The sequence below is a fragment of the Canis lupus genome, chromosome 2 (genome assembly GCF_011100685.1).
Source record: "Canis lupus familiaris isolate Mischka breed German Shepherd chromosome 2, alternate assembly UU_Cfam_GSD_1.0, whole genome shotgun sequence".
NCBI lineage: Eukaryota > Metazoa > Chordata > Mammalia > Carnivora > Canidae > Canis > Canis lupus.
The window spans coordinates 19140726-19159607 of NC_049223.1; the positions used below are offsets into that span (position 1 = coordinate 19140726).

Here is an 18882-nt window from a genome sequence, read left to right on the forward strand (position 1 = left end):
GTTACGTCAACAATATGGTAAATATAAACCTAAACTTAAACATCCAGACATATTTATATACAGCAGTCCTTTTAATAAGACATAGCTGCCTGGAATCATGTCTATGGATGATCCTCCTGGAAGAGAAAATTGACTTTACAGTTAGAGAAATGTAAACCACCTTCACAGGTAGAAAACAAGGTTACTGCAGTGTGATTCCTTTTATTTACAGATGTAAGAAAGTTAATAATGAGGGAGATCAGAACAAGGAGAGTAGAAAGGAGATAAAGTGGGACTGTTCTTAAAATTTACATCTGAGGCCTTTTTGGCTGCAGTTAGAACTAGGGAAATGAGTAAAATGTGTTCCGCTAAAGTCTATTTCCAATGGTTTGTTTTACTGTGTTAAAATTTTGTGAAGCATAAAGATCATGGAATCACAGTGATTATCTAATTTCCCTTCTTATTTTTTACATGATGAAATTGAATCCTCAAGTGATTAAATGATTTAAGATAGCCTAGCTAGTTAATATCATAGTATGTTTATTGGACCTTTTTAAGTGCCTGAAACATTTTTTCTTTTTTTTTTTTTTAATCTTTTTTTTTTTTAATTTTTATTTATTTATGATAGTCACACAGAGAGAGAGAGAGAGAGGCAGAGACCTAGGCAGAGGGAGAAGCAGGCTCCATGCACCGGGAGCCCGACGTGGGATTCGATCTTGGGTCTCCAGGATCGCGCCCTGGGCCAAAGGCAGGCGCTAAACCGCTGCGCCACCCAGGGATCCCTGAAACATTTTTTCTACCCAGCACCCATCCTTCCTCACTGACTGGTTAATTCACACTATTGTGGAGATTTTAGGTTTTATTTTATGTATTTCTTTTAGGCTTAGATTTTATCTGAGGAGTCTGCCCTCATCCTTCAATGAGGTCAAATAGTTATAATAGCAGAAAGGAACCACAGCTGTTCATTGGATGCTTGCTATTTAATCATTATAGCAACTCTGTGAGGTAGGTACTGTAATCAGCATTTTACAGAGGGAGGAACTGAAATACAGAGACACTAGCTAACTTGCCCAGGAATAGAATTATATGTGCCAGCGCGAAAATACAAACAGTCTTACTCAGAATCTCGGCTCAGCTCACCACACCTATTGTCACGATACTCTGCCACTTATTAATCTTGTAATGCTATATTTACTTGTAGGATTATATAAATCTTTTCCTGCTGTATTGGTAACCTTCAGGAGGACAGTGATCATAGATCTTTTGATTCATCATTTTTCTTAGCTTCTAAATGCCTAACATCTAGCAGGCTCATTGTATATATTTTTTCATATGTAACATAGACTTAATAATACTGTATTTTTATAGTATGGTTCTAATTGCATTGCACTGTAGTACAGCTGCATATGATACTGTAGTATAATTGCACTGTTATAAGAACTAAGAAAATGCACACAGGATGCACACTAGTTCATGTCCATTGGTAAGTACTCATTAACAGAGGGACTTTAAGTATAATAAACAGGCTTAGAGGTGACTTAGCTTAAGACCACAAGGCAGAGTCTCACCCAGTATTCAAGGCTCTTAATTTTTATTCCCTTTTGTTTCCTATACTGAATATAGTTATAAAAGTGAATCTGGGAAAATGTATTGCTTTCCAGAGCTGATTTCTTAACTAGATAGATGGCTAAAGTATAAGCTTCATTCTTGCTAAGCGTTGGTTTCATTCTTGAGACCAAGACAGATCCAGGGTCTTTATGATACTCTGGCAGTTAACATAACTATCTGAACCTGTCTCTTGGGCATGGACCATTAGGAAAGGCTAAAGTAAATATTTTCAAATTAACATGTAATTTGAAGGTGTTGTTGTTCATGTCCTCATTCAATTACAGCAGAAAGTGAGTACTTGCTTCTTTGGTCTTTAAGATGAATTTGTTTCTGCATGTATTCCATGGCATCATGTATATATTTTGTGTGGTGCAGATAGGATTTATTATTTCAAATCATATCCTTGAACTTAGTTCAGCAGTATTATCTCTAGGGTATAGAGATGCATTTGGCAAGTGATCAGCAATGTATTTTGGTATGCAAGAACCTAGCTGTAGAATGAAAATCGAGTTATAAATTAATCTATAAAATAGTCACAGATAAAATGGTGAAGAGACCAGAATTAATCTTAAGAAAGCACAAGACAAAATGCAGATATCCTAAAATCAAAAATAGTAGTATTCATGAAAGTGACAATCAATTATTTAATTCCAAGGACAGACACATTATAGTCTAAAAATATATTTCAGATTCAAAATTGACTAGCTATTTTATGTGGCACAACAGCAGCTTTGCATATTTATTAAAATTATTCATAACTGCGTAGCTGCCCAGATGAACTGTTGAGTTCTTGTTTCTTGACTCAATATATTATCTTGTCCATTTTATCATGGCACTGTAATAGAAATTTGTCTAAATTTTAGAATGATCCATGGAATATTTTCAGTATCAGCATCTCCCAAATACATATTTTATCATTTCTGTTTTGCCTAATGTGATCTTTTACATAGCTTTAGAAGAAATCATCTGTCTCTATAGGAGAATTACAAGTTTTTTTTCTTTAGGGAATATATTTCAAACAAATCTTGAATACAAAAAGGTATTGTATCATCAGTCTTTAGGTATCAAAAGATTCCTATTACTGAAAATCTGAATAGGATGTGAATTCTTCAGAGTAGTAGAGAAATAGTACAAGTTCATAATCTTTATGTAGATTTTATGGAGAACTGGGTTTGCTTTAGGTATTGTTTGTTGAGTAGTGTGTGTTGCTGTGGTCAATGTGACAGTATATTTGAGATGATGAATTCTGGAGTCACACTGCCTTCATTTCATATCCTAAGTCCACCACTTATTATTTATTTACTTATTTATTTAAGATTTTATTTATTTATTCACGAGAGAGACAGAGAGAGAGAGAGGCAGAGACATAGGCAGAGGGAGAAGCAGCTTCCCACAGGGAGCCTGATCTGGGACTCCATCCCAGGACTCCGGAATCATGACCTGAACCAAAGGCAGATGCTCAGCCACTGAGCTACCCAGGTGCCCGTTTTATTTAACTTTTTGAGCACTGATTATCTCTTCTGTAAAATTGAATAATAGTATCTATCTTATAGGGTTGTTAAAGAAGATTCTATGGGATAATGCATGTAGAGTACTGAGAGCTGTGTTGGACACATAGTAAACACTCAATAAATGTCAGTAAATAAATAGTGTTCATGATAATATGATATCATGGAATGCCACGAAGTGTGGGCTACAATCTTAGCAAGAATATGCATAAAGAAATAGTAATCTTCAATAATATCTCTAAATTGGTAGAAATTAGGAGATGATATTAGGAAAGAAGAATAAAACCTTTTAAAGCTAGAATATTAATTATGCTAGAGTTCAGAGAAGCCTCAGACAATCTGGTTTAATTTCATGTCTCTTTGTATGGGTGGAAAGCACAGCTGTAAAAGTGGCCTCCCCAGGACTACCCAGCTAGGAGAGCAGACTCTAACCCAAGTCTTCTGGCTCAAAGTTGAGTTCTCCATCTGTTTTTAAATGCTGGCTTATCTACAGGAACATTCATTGCACCTGTCCTAGATGTCATTATTTTATAGATGTAACTTCTTATGCACTATATAACACCTCCTTGCTCATCTTGGTTTGGTGTTCTAATGGTTGTTAATCCTCTAGAAATAGCTTCCCATACACCCGAGAGTCATGGAGAAAACAATGAACTATCCCAGAGCTAGCACCATCTGTGTTCAGCGACTGTGAGCAGCTCTATCTGAATGCCTCAGTGGGACAATAGCGATAGCCCTGGGAAAAGGGAATGTCTGCGCAGTTGTGGAGAATTTCCCTGGAGATCTCATAAACTGCTAACATGAAAATGAATCCTTTCTTCCTTATAAATCAGAGTCATGTGTTAAAGGAGATGTATTAGATGCTTCTGAGCTGTTATATTTTAGTGGGTTCTATAAAATTCTCAATAAAGGAAAGGTCAGTGTTTGTACCATAAACAGCATTCATGAAGGCATATTTAACCCCCATCCCTTTCGGGATTCCTGGAGTGTGTAGTACTCGAACTTGCTCTCTTTCCAAACGCCCCCACTGCCCACAACCTCCCAGAACGACCCCACTGCCCACCTGGGCATTCTTTTTCTTTGAGCCACCAACTGCCTTGGCTCTGGAACCCAGCCCTTCATGATAGGAGAAAATGAAAAGGGGTAATTCCACCTTATTAACAGCACAGGCTTAGGCCCCCGCCGTGGGGCTGGGCTGTACTTTCATGTTTGTGGTTGAAGTAAAAAGATCATGGGCGGGATCCCTGGGTGGCGCAGCGGTTTGGCGCCTGCCTTTGGCCCAGGGCGCGATCCTGGAGACCCGGGATCGAATCCCACGTCGGGCTCCCGGTGCATGGAGCCTGCTTCTCCCTCTGCCTGTGTCTCTGCCTCTCTCTCTCTCTGTATGACTATCATAAATAAATAAAAAATATATTTAAAAAAAAAAAAAGATCATGGGCACACCTGTTTGCGGGGCATGCGGAGTGGAGTCTGTCTTGTGTTTTTTCATGGGTACCATGTGTGGGACTAAGAAAGACCATCGGGTGACCTTTGCACACTAACGACACAGGTAGTTGTTGTGCGGGGTGAGTGGCGATGTCTGTGACCTTTCTAGTTGTCAGCGAAGCTCTGGCCGCCAGCCTCCTGTGCCACTCCCACAACAGGGCTGCTAATGGTCCCGCACTGGCTCTGCAGAGCCGTGTTGAGGCTTAATTGAGGAATATTTTTAACCCATTATCAAGAGCATTAGGAGGAAATGTTCAAAGACTCTCTCAATGCAGCTTGCAGCTCTTTCCATTTAAGAAAGTAGATCCCCAAATAAGCAAATTATGACCTGAAATGTAATCTGTCTTTATTTTCAACCCCTTCATCTTCCCAAGATAAAGACTCTTCTCTCTGAGGGCATGAAAAGGAGCCGAACAAGCTAGACTGTTACAAATGAGTGTACCTCCTAGCACACATGAACATACAGTGCCCCTTGCTTAGAACAGGGTGACTTCAAATGGACCATCCTGACTGAATTTTTTGGAAGGAGAGTGAACATGTATACTAGCCTTGTCATGGCACCGGGAGGGGTGGCTGACAGGTAGGTACTCAGTGGTGTATAGACCACAGGGAGTGAGAGCAACAGCCCGAAGAACCTGAGTGAGCTTTTCATCACATCATGACTTCTGGCTCCTTTCTTTTTTTCTAGTGAATAAATATGCTTTCATCTTCTCAAACTTAGAGTGTTTGAAGGAGTGATGAGCAATGCCCCTCACATTATTACCACAGCTGACATTTTAGTCATGGATTATAGTCAAATTTAATCTTAACTTTAACTCCACAGAATAGTCGTTTGCTTGATTTCTTTGATTATTTTGTATTTTAATTTCATCATGGCAAGAAAAGGTACTTCCAGTTTTCGCTTTAATTAAATAAGTATGAGTTAGCATACAAACTATCAGAGAATGTCTAATTGAAGCTTCTTTGCTTTAAACATAGAATTTCAACAGGATTTTCATTTATTAATTCTTCTTTTCTGTCTTTTCTGATTTTTTTTAATGTCCAGTAACCAAAAACAGATCTAAAGCTGTGACAAAAAAAAGTCGCCAAAATTAAGATTCCTGAGAGTCTATTCAGAGTTCAGACAGGTTAGAACATGTACATGAAGGATGGTTTAAAAAGCGGCAGTGTAATTTTATTAGGAAAGTGAATATGGAGAAGTCATTGTGGAATCAGTAAGAAGCCAAACTATATTATTCTACAAAAATTTAAGGTATTTTCTTTTTCAAGTACGTGGTAGTAGTTTATGGCATCTCTTAAAGATTGAAACACAGGGATTTCCATCAAAAATTCATTCAAAAAATTCACAAATGTTTCTCAAAGAAAAGGGCGACCTGTGGGTACATGGGTTAAAAATGAAAATGTGAAATGCTTTATCTTAACCCTGTGAACATACAAATGTCAGTCTGATAAATGTAGTATCAGATCATACCAGCTGTATGAGGGCTACAGAATGCTTTTGGTCTAAATTTTGTAGTTTACGAAAAGCTGTTATTTCAAAATCTCTCTTGCCTCCTTGTATGGTCAGCTAATTTTAAGCATCTGTAAAAGGCATTTGCAAAATGGAAAAGATGCCCATTTTTTTGGCTGTGTGGGCAAAAAAGAAAACATGGAAATGATTGTGTATGGGAATCAGATATCCTAAAAGCCTTTTCACCAGGAAAGACTAGATGCAGAATAAAATCAGAGAAACTTACTTTTTAGTTGTCTTGTTGAACTTGGAAGAGAGTAAGGAGCAAAAAGTCTATGTAGTAATTGGAAACCAAAGGAGTAGGTGACAAGGCCAGGACTGCCCTATCGCAGTACCTGTGTAAGGAATTCACAGCTTAGCTGCCTTGGGGAAAAAGAGACCAGGAGGTCTGGGTAATGTTGGAAGGCCAAACAGGAAACTCTGTCGCAGAACTAGAACATTCGTGGAAGGTGTACCCTCAGTGGAAGTGAGAGCTGGGGGTGGGGAGGAAGCTCTGCAGGAAAGGGAGCAGAGGAGGAAAACTGTTTTTGCTGTTGCTCCAAGTGAAGGAAAAAATAGTAATCATTGTATTCATCATCTCCTCTGACAATTTGCTACTACAAGCTTATTTTTGGATGAGTCTGGGTTATAAATTTATAGTTCTCGCAGGGTCATGGAAACCCTAACCTAAAAAATTTAAATAACAAGTTTCCAGGTTGGCAGAACCTTCTGGCAGCTGGTAGATAGAAGCGTAAGTCCTCTCTGGAGGAAAGCATTAACAGTCCACTTTCCTCAAAGTTCCTACATATTTAGTGTATACAGGATTACTGTAAGAAATACCACACACTCAACAAAGCAATCCAGTAATTACCAGATGGGGCGTAACACAAGCCATGTGTCACCAATGTCAACCAAAACTATAAACAGATTAGGTCTCCCATGCCGAAGGACACTGGACACCAGAATGCTGAGTCTTGAATATAAAACAAATGCATGGGAAGAACATAAAGAAGAAGTCGAGCAAGGGATGAAGGACCATCAGAAATGTTCAGAAAGATTTGAAAAGGAAGCAAATAGAATTACAGGAAAGAAACAGAATCATCAGAAATAAAAACACAGTAGTTTGGTTAAATAGAGGATTATGCACAGCTGAAGAGAGAATGAATGGATTGGAAGATCACGAAGGACAACCCCCGACATGAAGCGCAGAGACAAAGGAGGTAAGAAATAGTCAAGAGTAAAATGTAGGGATGATAGAAGAAAAAGATGGAACATAAGTCAATGTGAACTCCAAATGTTAAAATATTGAAAATTAGAAGGAAGTCAAGAATTGAAGGGTCTTTGAAACTTCATCATAATAACAATTTAATGAATAATGAAAATTTTGTTTTTATTTTAATAAATTAGCTTGCTACAATTTCATGGTTGTGATTTGAAGATTCGAGACTTCTGGACCACACAGAAAAAAGACTTTATTGCTCACAGTGCAGTAAGCAACCTGAGCTATATGTCAAGGCAATTCTCTGTGCTCCCCAAGTCACGTGGGGATGATGCATACTGTGCCATGCAAGAAGTCTGAGTCACAGCAAGGGACCTCAGTCTTTTAAAAGGGACTATAAGCAGATCTGCTCTTTGCCAGCAGAGAGAGACATATTTTATCTCCAGGAAAGTAAGCAATCTCTGAGCTCCAGAGGGGGAGTCTCTTATCTTCTAATGTTGTTTGCCATACAAACATCTTTGCAAAGCTAACCAAGAACCAAAGTTGTGTGCATGTGCTCACAAAACATGCAGAAAAGTGAGTCCTGTTTTTTTTTCCTCCCAGTAGTGGAGAGCTCATTTGTTTAAGGTGTAAAGACAGAATTTTCCAGAAATGTTCAAAGTTTGGAATGCTCATATAGCGGGAACACGCTGTACTTCAAGCAACACAGATACATATTTAGACATATCATGGTGGAGCGTCAGGATATTAGAGACAAAAGAGGAGACGTTAAAAGCAACCAGAGCGTAAAGATAGTTCAAATTGACTGGCTAGTTTAGTTTCTTGTTCGGAAAAGCGAAGCGTTGAAAATAACCAAGATCTTCCTGAGGAAAAACCAGAAAGATGAGAGATGGGATGTCTTGCCTGACAGAGACCAAGGTCTGTTATCAGCCCACAGTAATCAAGACTCTGGAATTAGCTATTAGTATAGACAGAGAAACCCCTGGAACTGTATAGAAAGCCCATACATAATACGTGCGTGCGCAGGGATTTGCTTGATGACAGAATGAGTGTTGCAGATCTAGGGGAAGAGAGTGAACTGTTTCATTAACGATGCATTAACAGTGGAGGAAGAGAAATGAAACCAGATTGTGACATATAAAGAAAATCAGTTCCAGGTAGATTAAATATTTGAATCTTTAAAGTCATGAAACCAAGTTTTTTTTTTTTTTTTAATTTATTTACGATAGTCACACACACAGAGAGAGAGAGAAGAGGCAGAGACATAGGCAGAGGGAGAAGCAGGCTCCATGCACCAGGAGCCTGACGTGGGATTCGATCCTGGGTCTCCAGGATCGCGCCCTGAGCCAAAGGCAGGCGCCAAACCACTGCGCCACCCAGGGATCCCCTGAAACCAAGTTTTAAAAGGAAAGTAAAACTATGGAATTTTAAATGAACAAAAAAAAAAAAAAAAAAGAAAAGAAAAAGAAAGAGAGAGCCTCTCTGGGATTTTCAGGAAGAAACTGGGAACAAAGGTGATGTTGCCAAATGCTCTCTAGCTGTATGTCTGGATCCACATGTATCAGACTGTATCACACACATCATCATGATGGAATACTGTTAATGAAGATGAGGCTGCAAATTTAGGACCTGCAGCAAAGCCAGGGGATGGAAAGTTTGTGGACATAATTTCTTTAGCTGAGGGTGACCGCAGGGGAGACTTGGTACTCTGGGGGCTGACCCAGGCCTCACAGCAGACACAGGGTCTGTCCCTGCGCTCTGGCACTGAGGCATGCAAACACAAAGCCAGCCAAAAGATCCCTTCTGAAACCTTAAGACCTAAGGATAGTGGCCTTGGTGGTCTTTTGTAAATGAGGTCACCAGGCCTCCTGCTCTCAGACTTTGTATTCAGCTTAGTTTAATGTAGATTGGAAATCAGCTTTTTCATAAAATAAATGAAACACAGAATAAAAAAAAAAAGTGGAGGATTTCTTATACCGCACCCCCCCAAAAAACATAAACCGCAAGAGAAAAAGTTGGTAAATTCAACTATATTAAAATAAATGTTCACTTTATCAGCAGGGTATCTTTAACAAATTAAACAGACAAGCCACAGTGGGAGAAGTAATCTGCAGCACATATCACTGATGATAGATGGATTAGAATCTAAAACTGTTAAAAAAAAATACATGAATAAAATAACAGAGTAGGTAAGAGGTATGAATAAACATTTCAAAGAAAAAGAAACATGAACGGTTAAGAAACTGGAAATAATCGGCCTCATTAGTAATCAGAGAACTGCAAATTAAAACCACAGTGATACCATTTTATATCTACCAGTTTGGCAAGATTAAAATTTGGAACAGTACTGTTTGTGGGGAAGGATGAGAATAGCAGGGATTCTCATGTACTTATCATCTCATTCCCTTTAAAGACCCAGGCAGCCAAATCCAGTCTGACATTCCTCGCGTTGTATCACATGTGAGGAGAAAAGTCACTTAACACAAAAGTTACTCTACTTTCTTAATAAACACCAGTTTATCTTTGAAGCCAAATATTCTCTGGTCAAACCTTGAACATGGGAACAGACTTGGTTTATATTTTCAAGGGTAAAGAAAGATCTTCTGAGAAAGATGTACAATGTACCAGATGACACCAGTTTTGTTTTTTTAAATCTCAGCCCCCAAGTTTAGATAATTCTAAATGGTTTTATTTCTGTTGCAATTGAAGTTGACAAGTTGGCATGCAAAATGAAAAATCAAAACCCAAGATACACCACGATTAGAGGAAAGGAAAAGACATAAACCACTAAAACTCCTTGTGTGTTTGAGATGAAATGATAGCATAAAACCCAATTACCCACTAGAAGAAGAATCCAGTGGATAATCACGCTGTTGCTTAGCGTGGGCCAAGGAGGACTGCAGACTTTGATGAGCACGAGTTCAAGAACTCTCTGTGGGGTGGTCCTGGGGCCACTGGAGGAAATTGTGGGAGAGGAAGAATGAAAATTCTCCAGACTCTCAGGCACACACACGTAAAAGTCTCACTGAGAAGAATAAGCTCTAGAATTGTTGACTGAATTGCTCTTGTTGTTGAGTATGATTAAGATGTGTGGCAGTATTAAAAACTGACCCCTCAAGCCCCCACAAAGCTGAAGATCCAACCTAACATAACTACATGGGAAGCGTTGCCCACTTCTTTCAACTGTTAGCTTTTAATTAACTTTCAGTCTCCAGTGAGGTCTGTGTGTATATACTCTTATTATCTAGCAGCAGCCTCTTTATCAAAAAGTTCTTAATCCATGAATTAAACTAGATAATCAGGTTAGTTACCAGGTTAGCCAGAGGAGCTCCAGGAAGTTCTGAAAATTACCATTTTGGGGAGAAATTTCCCAGCTCAGATTAGAATACTTGTCAAACTTGGTGGCAGGAGACTAGGTCTGAATCAATATTTCTGCCCGGAAGTCACATAACCTCTGAGAGATTAATGTGGTTAGTGTTGGACTCTGTATTCTCCATCAGCTAAGTATGTGCACTTGTCATTCATATTTTGTTTTTAGCTTGTAACACTGACAGAAAAACCTCTGTGGAATAAAGAACCAGTTTCCTGAATGTATGAAGCTATATTGTATTTGCATATTTCCAGGATTTAAAGTGAAGGGTATTTTTCCTTGAAACAATTTGTTTGTTCTATTTTTGTGATACTGAAAAACATCATTGATAGCTATTAACCTGTCTGTCTCTCATTTTGTTTTTGTTGATTCTAATTTTGTTGATTAAATAGTACAAGAAATGAGGAATTTTTTTTATTAAATGACCTATTCCAAAAAGTTTTTTTCTGTAAAAACTCTGAGTAAAATTTGTCACTTTTGTCAAAGCCACTTTTCTTTTATCTTACATAATGTGTTTATGGAAGTACATTGTAAGCCAATTCTGTGAGATCAGGTAAGTCATTGCGGTTCTACCTCTGTTAACCCAAAAACGTGGTTGGGCATATACTCTGTACGCTTGGTTGACCAAGGATGTATGATGGAAAGGAATTCGGGAGTTACTAAGAACTCACTTGTTGAAACACATCGATTTTCATAACAACTCCACCCGACAGCTACTGGCCAAAGCCTTGAAAGAAATGGGATTCTTCAGCTTGGCTCATTCACCTTATTTCGCCTTATTTTGTACATGATTATAATCCCCTTAACAAATAACCAAGCAAACAAAAACTTAACCTCATTTATAATAGCAGTGATTGGAAGTACCGAGTGCCCCACAACCCGTGATTGGGGAAGTCATGATGCAGCAGTATGATTGAATGCTTATATAGCCATTTAATGCTCTGTAAGACTAATGGTTTTGGAGAATTTTCATAATAAATAACAAATTTAAAAGGCAGACTATATACTCTACCTATACTTACATGCAACTGTGCATTTTAAAAAGAAAGCTTTGGAGGATACACTTTAAATACCAGTAGTTTTGTCAAGTGTTAGGATTGCATGTGGTATTTGCTCTTTCTTTGTACTTTCTATTAATGATTTTTCTCTAACTACATGCAACTTATCATTTTAAGTAACAACATGTAAATGTTCTAACAAAATTTCATAACTAAAAAATATTAAGTAAAAAATGAAACATTTTCTCTATTGTATTATAGCACTATTCAAAATAATTATTATAGAATTGTTATGTATGCATTATTATGTATACATATATACAAAATTATATATAATTGTATAACTATTGAGCTTGTATCCCCTATCTTCTCCTGGTAAGCCCTTCATGTAAATTATCCTCAGGATACTTTATGAAGTCAAAAGAAAATATAATTACTCCTACTTCATAGATCAGCAAACTGAGGCTTTGATCAGTTAAGTTTTTTGCCCCCAGTGATGCAGCTACTGAGTAACAGAGCCCACCATTGAACCAAAATCTGAGGCCTAAGGCCATGTTCTTAAGCACTGCGCTTTCAGTGTTTCACTTTTTTTGGTGGTTATATATTAGCAGTGCTTTTGCCTTTATTGTTCTGTGACTGGTCTTCCATTTCTCATTGTGGAAGAAGATACAAACTTCATTTGAGAGAAAATTTTAAGGGTTATCACAGTTGAATTGGGTGGTTCACCCCTATGTTATATTCCCAAATATCCATTGACTAATTATTAGATTGTATCTTGCACATTTTATGGTAAAACGCAAAATACACGTTTCTATTTAGGAAGGAAAAACTGTATATGGGTTTTATCAGTGATTGTGATTTTGAAATCTACACTAACGGATTTGCTTCATTTTGGGGTGTGTGTGTGTGTGTTAAGTTTGGAGTAAGCACAGTGAGCCACCTAGAGCAAACCATTCATGCTTCGAGGTCTTGCTGTGACCCTCTGAGGCTGGGCAACTGATGTTACCAGAGGGCAGATGGAAGGAAGGCCAGTACTAATGCAGAATTTCGTATGTTTAGGAACCCAGGAGCGGATGTACGTAAGAACACTATTTCCAGGACCAGCCAAGGCACCCTTCAGCCCTCATGTCACATTTGAGCCTCAGTGAACTTTTATGGACACCCTTTGAAGAGTGCCGTTCTTTCCCACTCTCTAAGATTTCCGAAAGCGCATCTCAGTAATTAATCCACAGGAAATGGGCTCTTGTTTGGCATTGTCTTCTTCCCGCTTTTCTGAAATCAAGCCAACTAACTTCAATCAAGTCATAATAAAAGTTGTGCTAAGAGAATGAAATTATACTCAACATACCCAGTCAGAGAGCTTTTTAGGCTGTTAAGCATTTAGTTGATACATATTTGCATATCCGAGTATAATGTTGCAGATTTTTAAACCATTGAATGAATGAATATTTAAGAAAAAGAACTCATGATTGTTTTAGTTCATGCGCATAGTTTCCAGCACATTTATACTCGCCCATCCTGTGTGGAGGCGAGGCGGAAAGCCTCATCACTACTATATGAAGCTAACAGTGGTTCTTATTTTTATGTTTTACACACCACACACAATATGCACACAGAGTATTGTTTTGTGAGATGAGTTATGTGTAGGAGTCTGAGAGATCTATTTGTATCCTGGCTCTGTCCTAATTGTGTATCCTTAGGCATATCCGTGAACTCTTCTGTACATCTCATTGGCTCTAAAAATGGAGATGCTGTTCATAGCCTAGTTTATTAAACAAATGCTTTTTTATTAAATATAGATGATATATGTCAGGTTATGCAGATATGAGGCATCATTACTTCTCTTTTTTCACTTGCTCCCATGAGCACTATTTGAGTCTTTGGAAAGATTTTTTTTTTTTTTCTTTTTCATTGGTGACTCCAAGTTTAATGGTTTGTCTCTGGTCTACTCCTATTTTTTCCGCTAGATTTTCTCAGCTCTCCCTTTTATACTTTTTAAGAAATATTTTTAAAAAAATTAACAGAAGACTCTTCATTTTGCATCGAAGGCAATAAAATAAATATATGTTTGGAAGACCTAAGTTTTTTTTTTAAATTGAAGCTATGTACACAGTACATGCAGACTATAAGTATGTATTTCCCTGAGTTTTGAAAAATGAATATATCACATATTGAGCACCCATGTTGAGATAAAGAATATTCCCATCACTGTGGGAAGTTTGGCAAAAGCTTTTCTCTGTTAAGGTCTGGTTCCTTTCTCCAGATTCTTTCTTGATTTTCTTGCTTTGGGGCAGGTACTATCACCTCCTTATGTTGTCTTGGCCTCTCCCATAGCCTATGAACAGACTTCCTAAATTACTCCTTTTGCTGATGACACACTTTTTGAATGAGACACAGTTTACTTTTTCTGTATGAATGCTCCTGGTTTTTCCTCGCCTGATGTCTCTCTTGCCATTACTAAATTCTGCCGGCAATATATTTTATGCTTTAACACCACTAGGATTCAGCCTCCAAAGGGGTCACGTAAGTGCTAAGAAGTGTTCCATGTCCAGCGTTTTCGGTATTGTCTCTGACACTATCTGACCCCTGCCATTACTCAGAATTTACATAGTTCTTGTGTACATAAGTCTTTCTGCCCCTCAACAGTTAGTAAAATGTACTAAAAATCTGGGTGATGGTCAATTGTAGGAAGTTCAGCTCGGCGGCAGACCAGTTATTCCTGTGCACTGGAAATATTTTGCTTATTTGCCTCATTTTTTTGTCCTCCTGCAAAAACATGTTTCTTAATTAGTACAGAACTCTCCATGTTGTGTTTTAAGTCCTTTATCTGTGAGTTTTTTAAAAACCTTCCTTGAATATAAAGGATAGCCATAAGTAAAGTTTTTAAAAGTATTATTTAAAAGTTGCCAACCATAATTATGTTATTATTTTTTGAATCAGTGACTAAACTAAGACTTTTGGAATAATATGGCAAATGAGCATTGCTTATTGGAACTATTCTAAAAAGATCTAAAGCATGTTTGTTCCACCTTCTCTGTGTATTTACACCTCTTCGATTTTGCTTTATGAGTAGCAAAAGCAAACTGTCACTATTTGCTGTAAATTGAAGCTTTTAATAACTATGTCTGTTCTACAACATTTGTCAGCTTTGAATATTCTGTCAGTAGAAAATAAAAATAGCAGGGAAACTCAGCAGCCGTGACATGGAGAATTTATCTGCTTATGCTAAAGGAAGGTAAAAAAATACATATAATCTTGAAGGGTGAGCATTTGGCATTTTTCCTTTAAATGATGTAAATTTGAACTGGCTCTTCCTCGAATAAATTTTAGATGAAAAGTTGGCAAAATAAATGAATAAGTTTCATCACTAAACACAGAGCACCTTCTTAACCTAGAAACAATAGAGCACCTTTTTAATCCAGAAAAAAAGAGAATAAAGAGGTTATTTCAGATCAATGATTCAATCATATATGCCTTTTTTGACATAAGCTTGAAAAATAAATTTTGTAAGTACATCAAAAGAAACATGATAGCGCAGTAGTAAAAACTTTGACGCATATAGCATTTAAATTTTTAAACTATTTCATAGTAAAAATTCATGTGCAGAGGACCATCTTGGATATGTGACAATAAAAAATTAATTTTTCTAATAAAGATGATTCAAGTAAATCAAATCTAAATAAATTCCATAGTTCACATTTTTGTTCGTAAATCATGTGTGTCACTTATAAATATTAAAAACATGAGTGAACTATATATTATGAAAAATTCACTGCTTTCTCTTTTTTGGATAAAAACAAGGTCTTTCAGGACTTCTTATTTCTGATTGTCAGTTTGGTCATTTAGATTCAGTTCTTGCCTTTGGGCCTCTTTTTTTTTCTGTACTTGTCTGTAAGCCTTCTCAAAAGATACCTTGATCATTATTGTTATCAGTAGCAGTGGACATTCACGAAGCACCTACTGTGTGCCATGTTTGATAAACATTGACAGTAGGTCAGTATTTTGAGAAGGAAGAAAAATATTGCTAAAATCATGTTTAGCTATGCTACTATACAGTATTTAAACCTCTGTTGTGACAGAAAGGTGATTAATGAGACACCATGAGCCTGCTTATTATCCTGTCAACCTTGTGATGTGCCTGCAAATACAAAGGATCTTTAAAATAACCATACTGAGCAAAGGAGATGGTCTCTGCTTTTACAGAGTGGACATGCCTGCATGTTTTAATTTATTTTGGTATTAGTGTTATTCCATTATTACAGACTGCGCCTGAGGGAAAAAGCAAGTTAATTATTGTCACGTGTAATGAGATAATTGCATACGTGTAACTTGACAAAGCACCCTACAGGTGTGTTACTCTGTGATGAGAAATGCCTACTCCTAAGTCATCCTGTGTAGGGAGTGGAGTTGGAAAAGAGTTTTAGATAGCAGAATGTGTTTTGAAAAAAAAAAAAAAAAGAATGTGTTTTGTTTTTTTTAAACAGAAGTCCTAAAGTAGTGGTAAATACTGTAAGAGTTTCTGATGGTGTCACGTTGGGAATTTATCACTGTGTGTGAATGGCTTTATTTGTTTTTTCCAATAAATGCCCTTATGTCTTACAAAATTTCATCTCAACCAAGATGAAGGAGTGATTGCCAGTAAAATTTGAGCTGTTAGTCAAACATTAATGATCTGTGGAGAGAGTTGTGCTTCCTCCTGAGAAGGATTTTCATACTGAATTCAGTGGAGAATTCAGGTGTGGTCTGTCCAGCCCCCTACAAAAGTCACCTGCTTCTGAAGAACTTGGTAGGAAGGAGAGGCTAGTTCTACTCTCATTGACATTTTCTGTGTCCTGATTTGGGAGATAGTGGTAAAAAGCCTTTTGAATTAGTTTTCTTTCTTTTTGTGCCTCTCTCCCATATAGCAAAGTTAAAATTTTTGTTTTTGTCTTCTTTTATTAGCTCTGATTTTAAGTACCTCTTAGGATTTACAAAGCTCTGTCTTGGGTTCTTTCAGGTACCGTACTTCTTTTTAAATACTGATAAGATTCTTCCCTTTGAATTTGCTTTTTCTTTTTAATTTGGTTAATTGATTTGGATAAATAAGTTATCCCAGTTGTTTGGATACTGAAGGAATAAGATGCATATCTCTGAGAGGGAGGGTGATTTAATTCCCAGTGTTCACACATGCTGAATATTGTGCCTTCATGATTCACAAGGACCCCTTCTAATCTCTGTTCTGTTAGGGTGTTTGTCTTGCTTATGAATAAATTTGAGTGAAAAAGCTTTTTAAGTTAAAGCTGCATTGATGGTTCAAAAAATAAATTAAAAATAAAAATGAGATTAAGTCTTTGATTTAGGAGGTTCATAAAGTTCTTGTGGTATTTTTTTAAAGAAATATTTAAATGGATTTCCCTTAACTATTTAAAAGTCTGAAGACAGAGTCTCCTTTTATAGGACACCTAGTGGAAAGAGGAAGAGGAGCTCACTACCTCCTTGTAAATATATGGAGTCTAAAAGCCCTCTGCCATAATTGATGCTTTTATACTTTGTGACTTGGACAGAGTCAACACTTTTTACTCCACTGTTTCCTGTTTTTAATAGGTTAAGTAAAACTAGTAACTAGAAAACAATATCTTGCTTTTCAACAGTAATTTTGGAAACTCTTGTTATACATCTTCTGTATTGAATAACATACATTTAATTCTCTGTAAGCCACTGCTTTTAAGCATAAGAGTGAATCGTTGAATTTCCTGTTCAATCTCAGAAAAGAAAATGAATGTTTGTTGTTTATTTTGGCCATCTGCATACTTGCCTCCCTCACTGTTGTCTCCTTGCTTCCTCAAGTTTTAAACTTGACTAATTGGAGATTGCAGCTTCTACTCCAAGTAGCTCCAGTCAGAGGCTCGTAACAAGCTTTGACATCTCCTCACAGGCAGTATGAAGGAGAAAAGCAATAAGCAGTATATCCGGAGAGTGAGCAAATTGGTTGAGCATCTGAGAAATCAGATTAGCTGACCCTGAGAGTTCTAACTGTCGTTAACCTGTCTTGGTTTCCCCCAAAATGATCAGCCTTTGAGAGACTGAAGAAAAGAGCAATCCAGAGAAGACCTCAGTCAGAAGCAAGTACTTAGTTTGGTGGCCATTCCAGTTCTTGGTTTCGTGCCAGGCAAGGACTAGTCAGTCAGATGCCAAGGAGCTTCCTTCCTGGCTTTGTTGAGAGAGAATTCACAAATCGTACAACTCACCCATTCAAAGTGTACAAGTCAGTGACTTTTAGTATATTCATCCAGTTTGCATCCAGACTGTTCTCCAAGGGTGTGCACCATTTTACATTCCCACCAGCACTGTGGGAGAGCTCTAGTGTCTCCACGTCCTGGCTGTCATATGTTGTTATGTGTCCTTTTGATTACAGCCACCCCAGTGGATGGGAAATGGTACTATAGTTTTAGTTGGATTTCAGTAATGGCCATGATGTCGAGCATGTTTTCATGTGCTTATTTACAGGTTTTCATGTTGTGAGTTACATTATCTCACAAACTGTTACCCATCACCGTAGTACCTGATGAAACTACTCCTCAGAAGTACCTACTAACGTGTGCCGTGTCTGTACTAACCCCCAAAGCTGAGCAGAGTTTTGGGCTCTGCCACAGTGGCATGCCAGGGTAGAAGGAAGGACAAACTTGTTAACAAATATATGAAATAAAGTCTTTGGGGAGCTATGATGGAAGGGAAGTGTGGGCAGAGAAGTGGGAACATGACGGTGAAAGAGTTTACTTCTGCTAGGGAGAAGGAGTTTGATCAAGAGGGAAAAACATGGCAGAGGCGGTATTGGTTATGCTGTGAACAGTTCAGTCTCAGGCATTGGACCGAGAAGGGGGCTCTAAGCATGAAAAGACACAGCTCCTGACTATATTAAGAGCAATCAGCGGACATTGTGGATCTTGATTCTTGACTGTCAAAATGCTGTGGGCCACATTTTCATATAGCACTGCTGAGCTGGTGTCTTTCTCCCTTACTATAAGTGCTTCCTCATATCAGTTATGACGGGGCAAGGTATCACTAAGCAGCTGAAAAAGAGCTGTGTCCATTTGGTCCAAAAGCAGCTTTTTTTAGTACTATTGTTTCTTAACGCACGTGAGAATCCCTTTTCGGCCCCGATTGATAGCTGGAAAAACAAATTCATTTTAGAAAAATATGTGATTTGTAATCTTAAATTTAGGAAATATAAGTGACCTCACTAGCTA

At 37.6% G+C, this 18882-nt stretch overlaps 1 protein-coding gene across 6 annotated transcripts in view; it reads left to right on the forward strand.

The window, feature by feature from the left end:
• Positions 1 to 18882, forward strand: part of RSU1 (Ras suppressor protein 1) — a 249259-nt gene that overhangs the window by 132537 nt on the left and 97840 nt on the right. The window contains exon 9 of one of the 6 annotated variants that reach the window (XM_038530009.1): positions 12716 to 15028. The exons of the other annotated variants lie outside the window; for them this stretch is intronic. Coding sequence (XP_038385937.1) covers position 12716 — 1 coding nt within the window. The 3' untranslated portion in view covers positions 12717 to 15028. Of the gene's footprint in view, positions 1 to 12715; positions 15029 to 18882 lie in introns of those variants that run through there. 6 annotated transcript variants of the gene reach the window in all.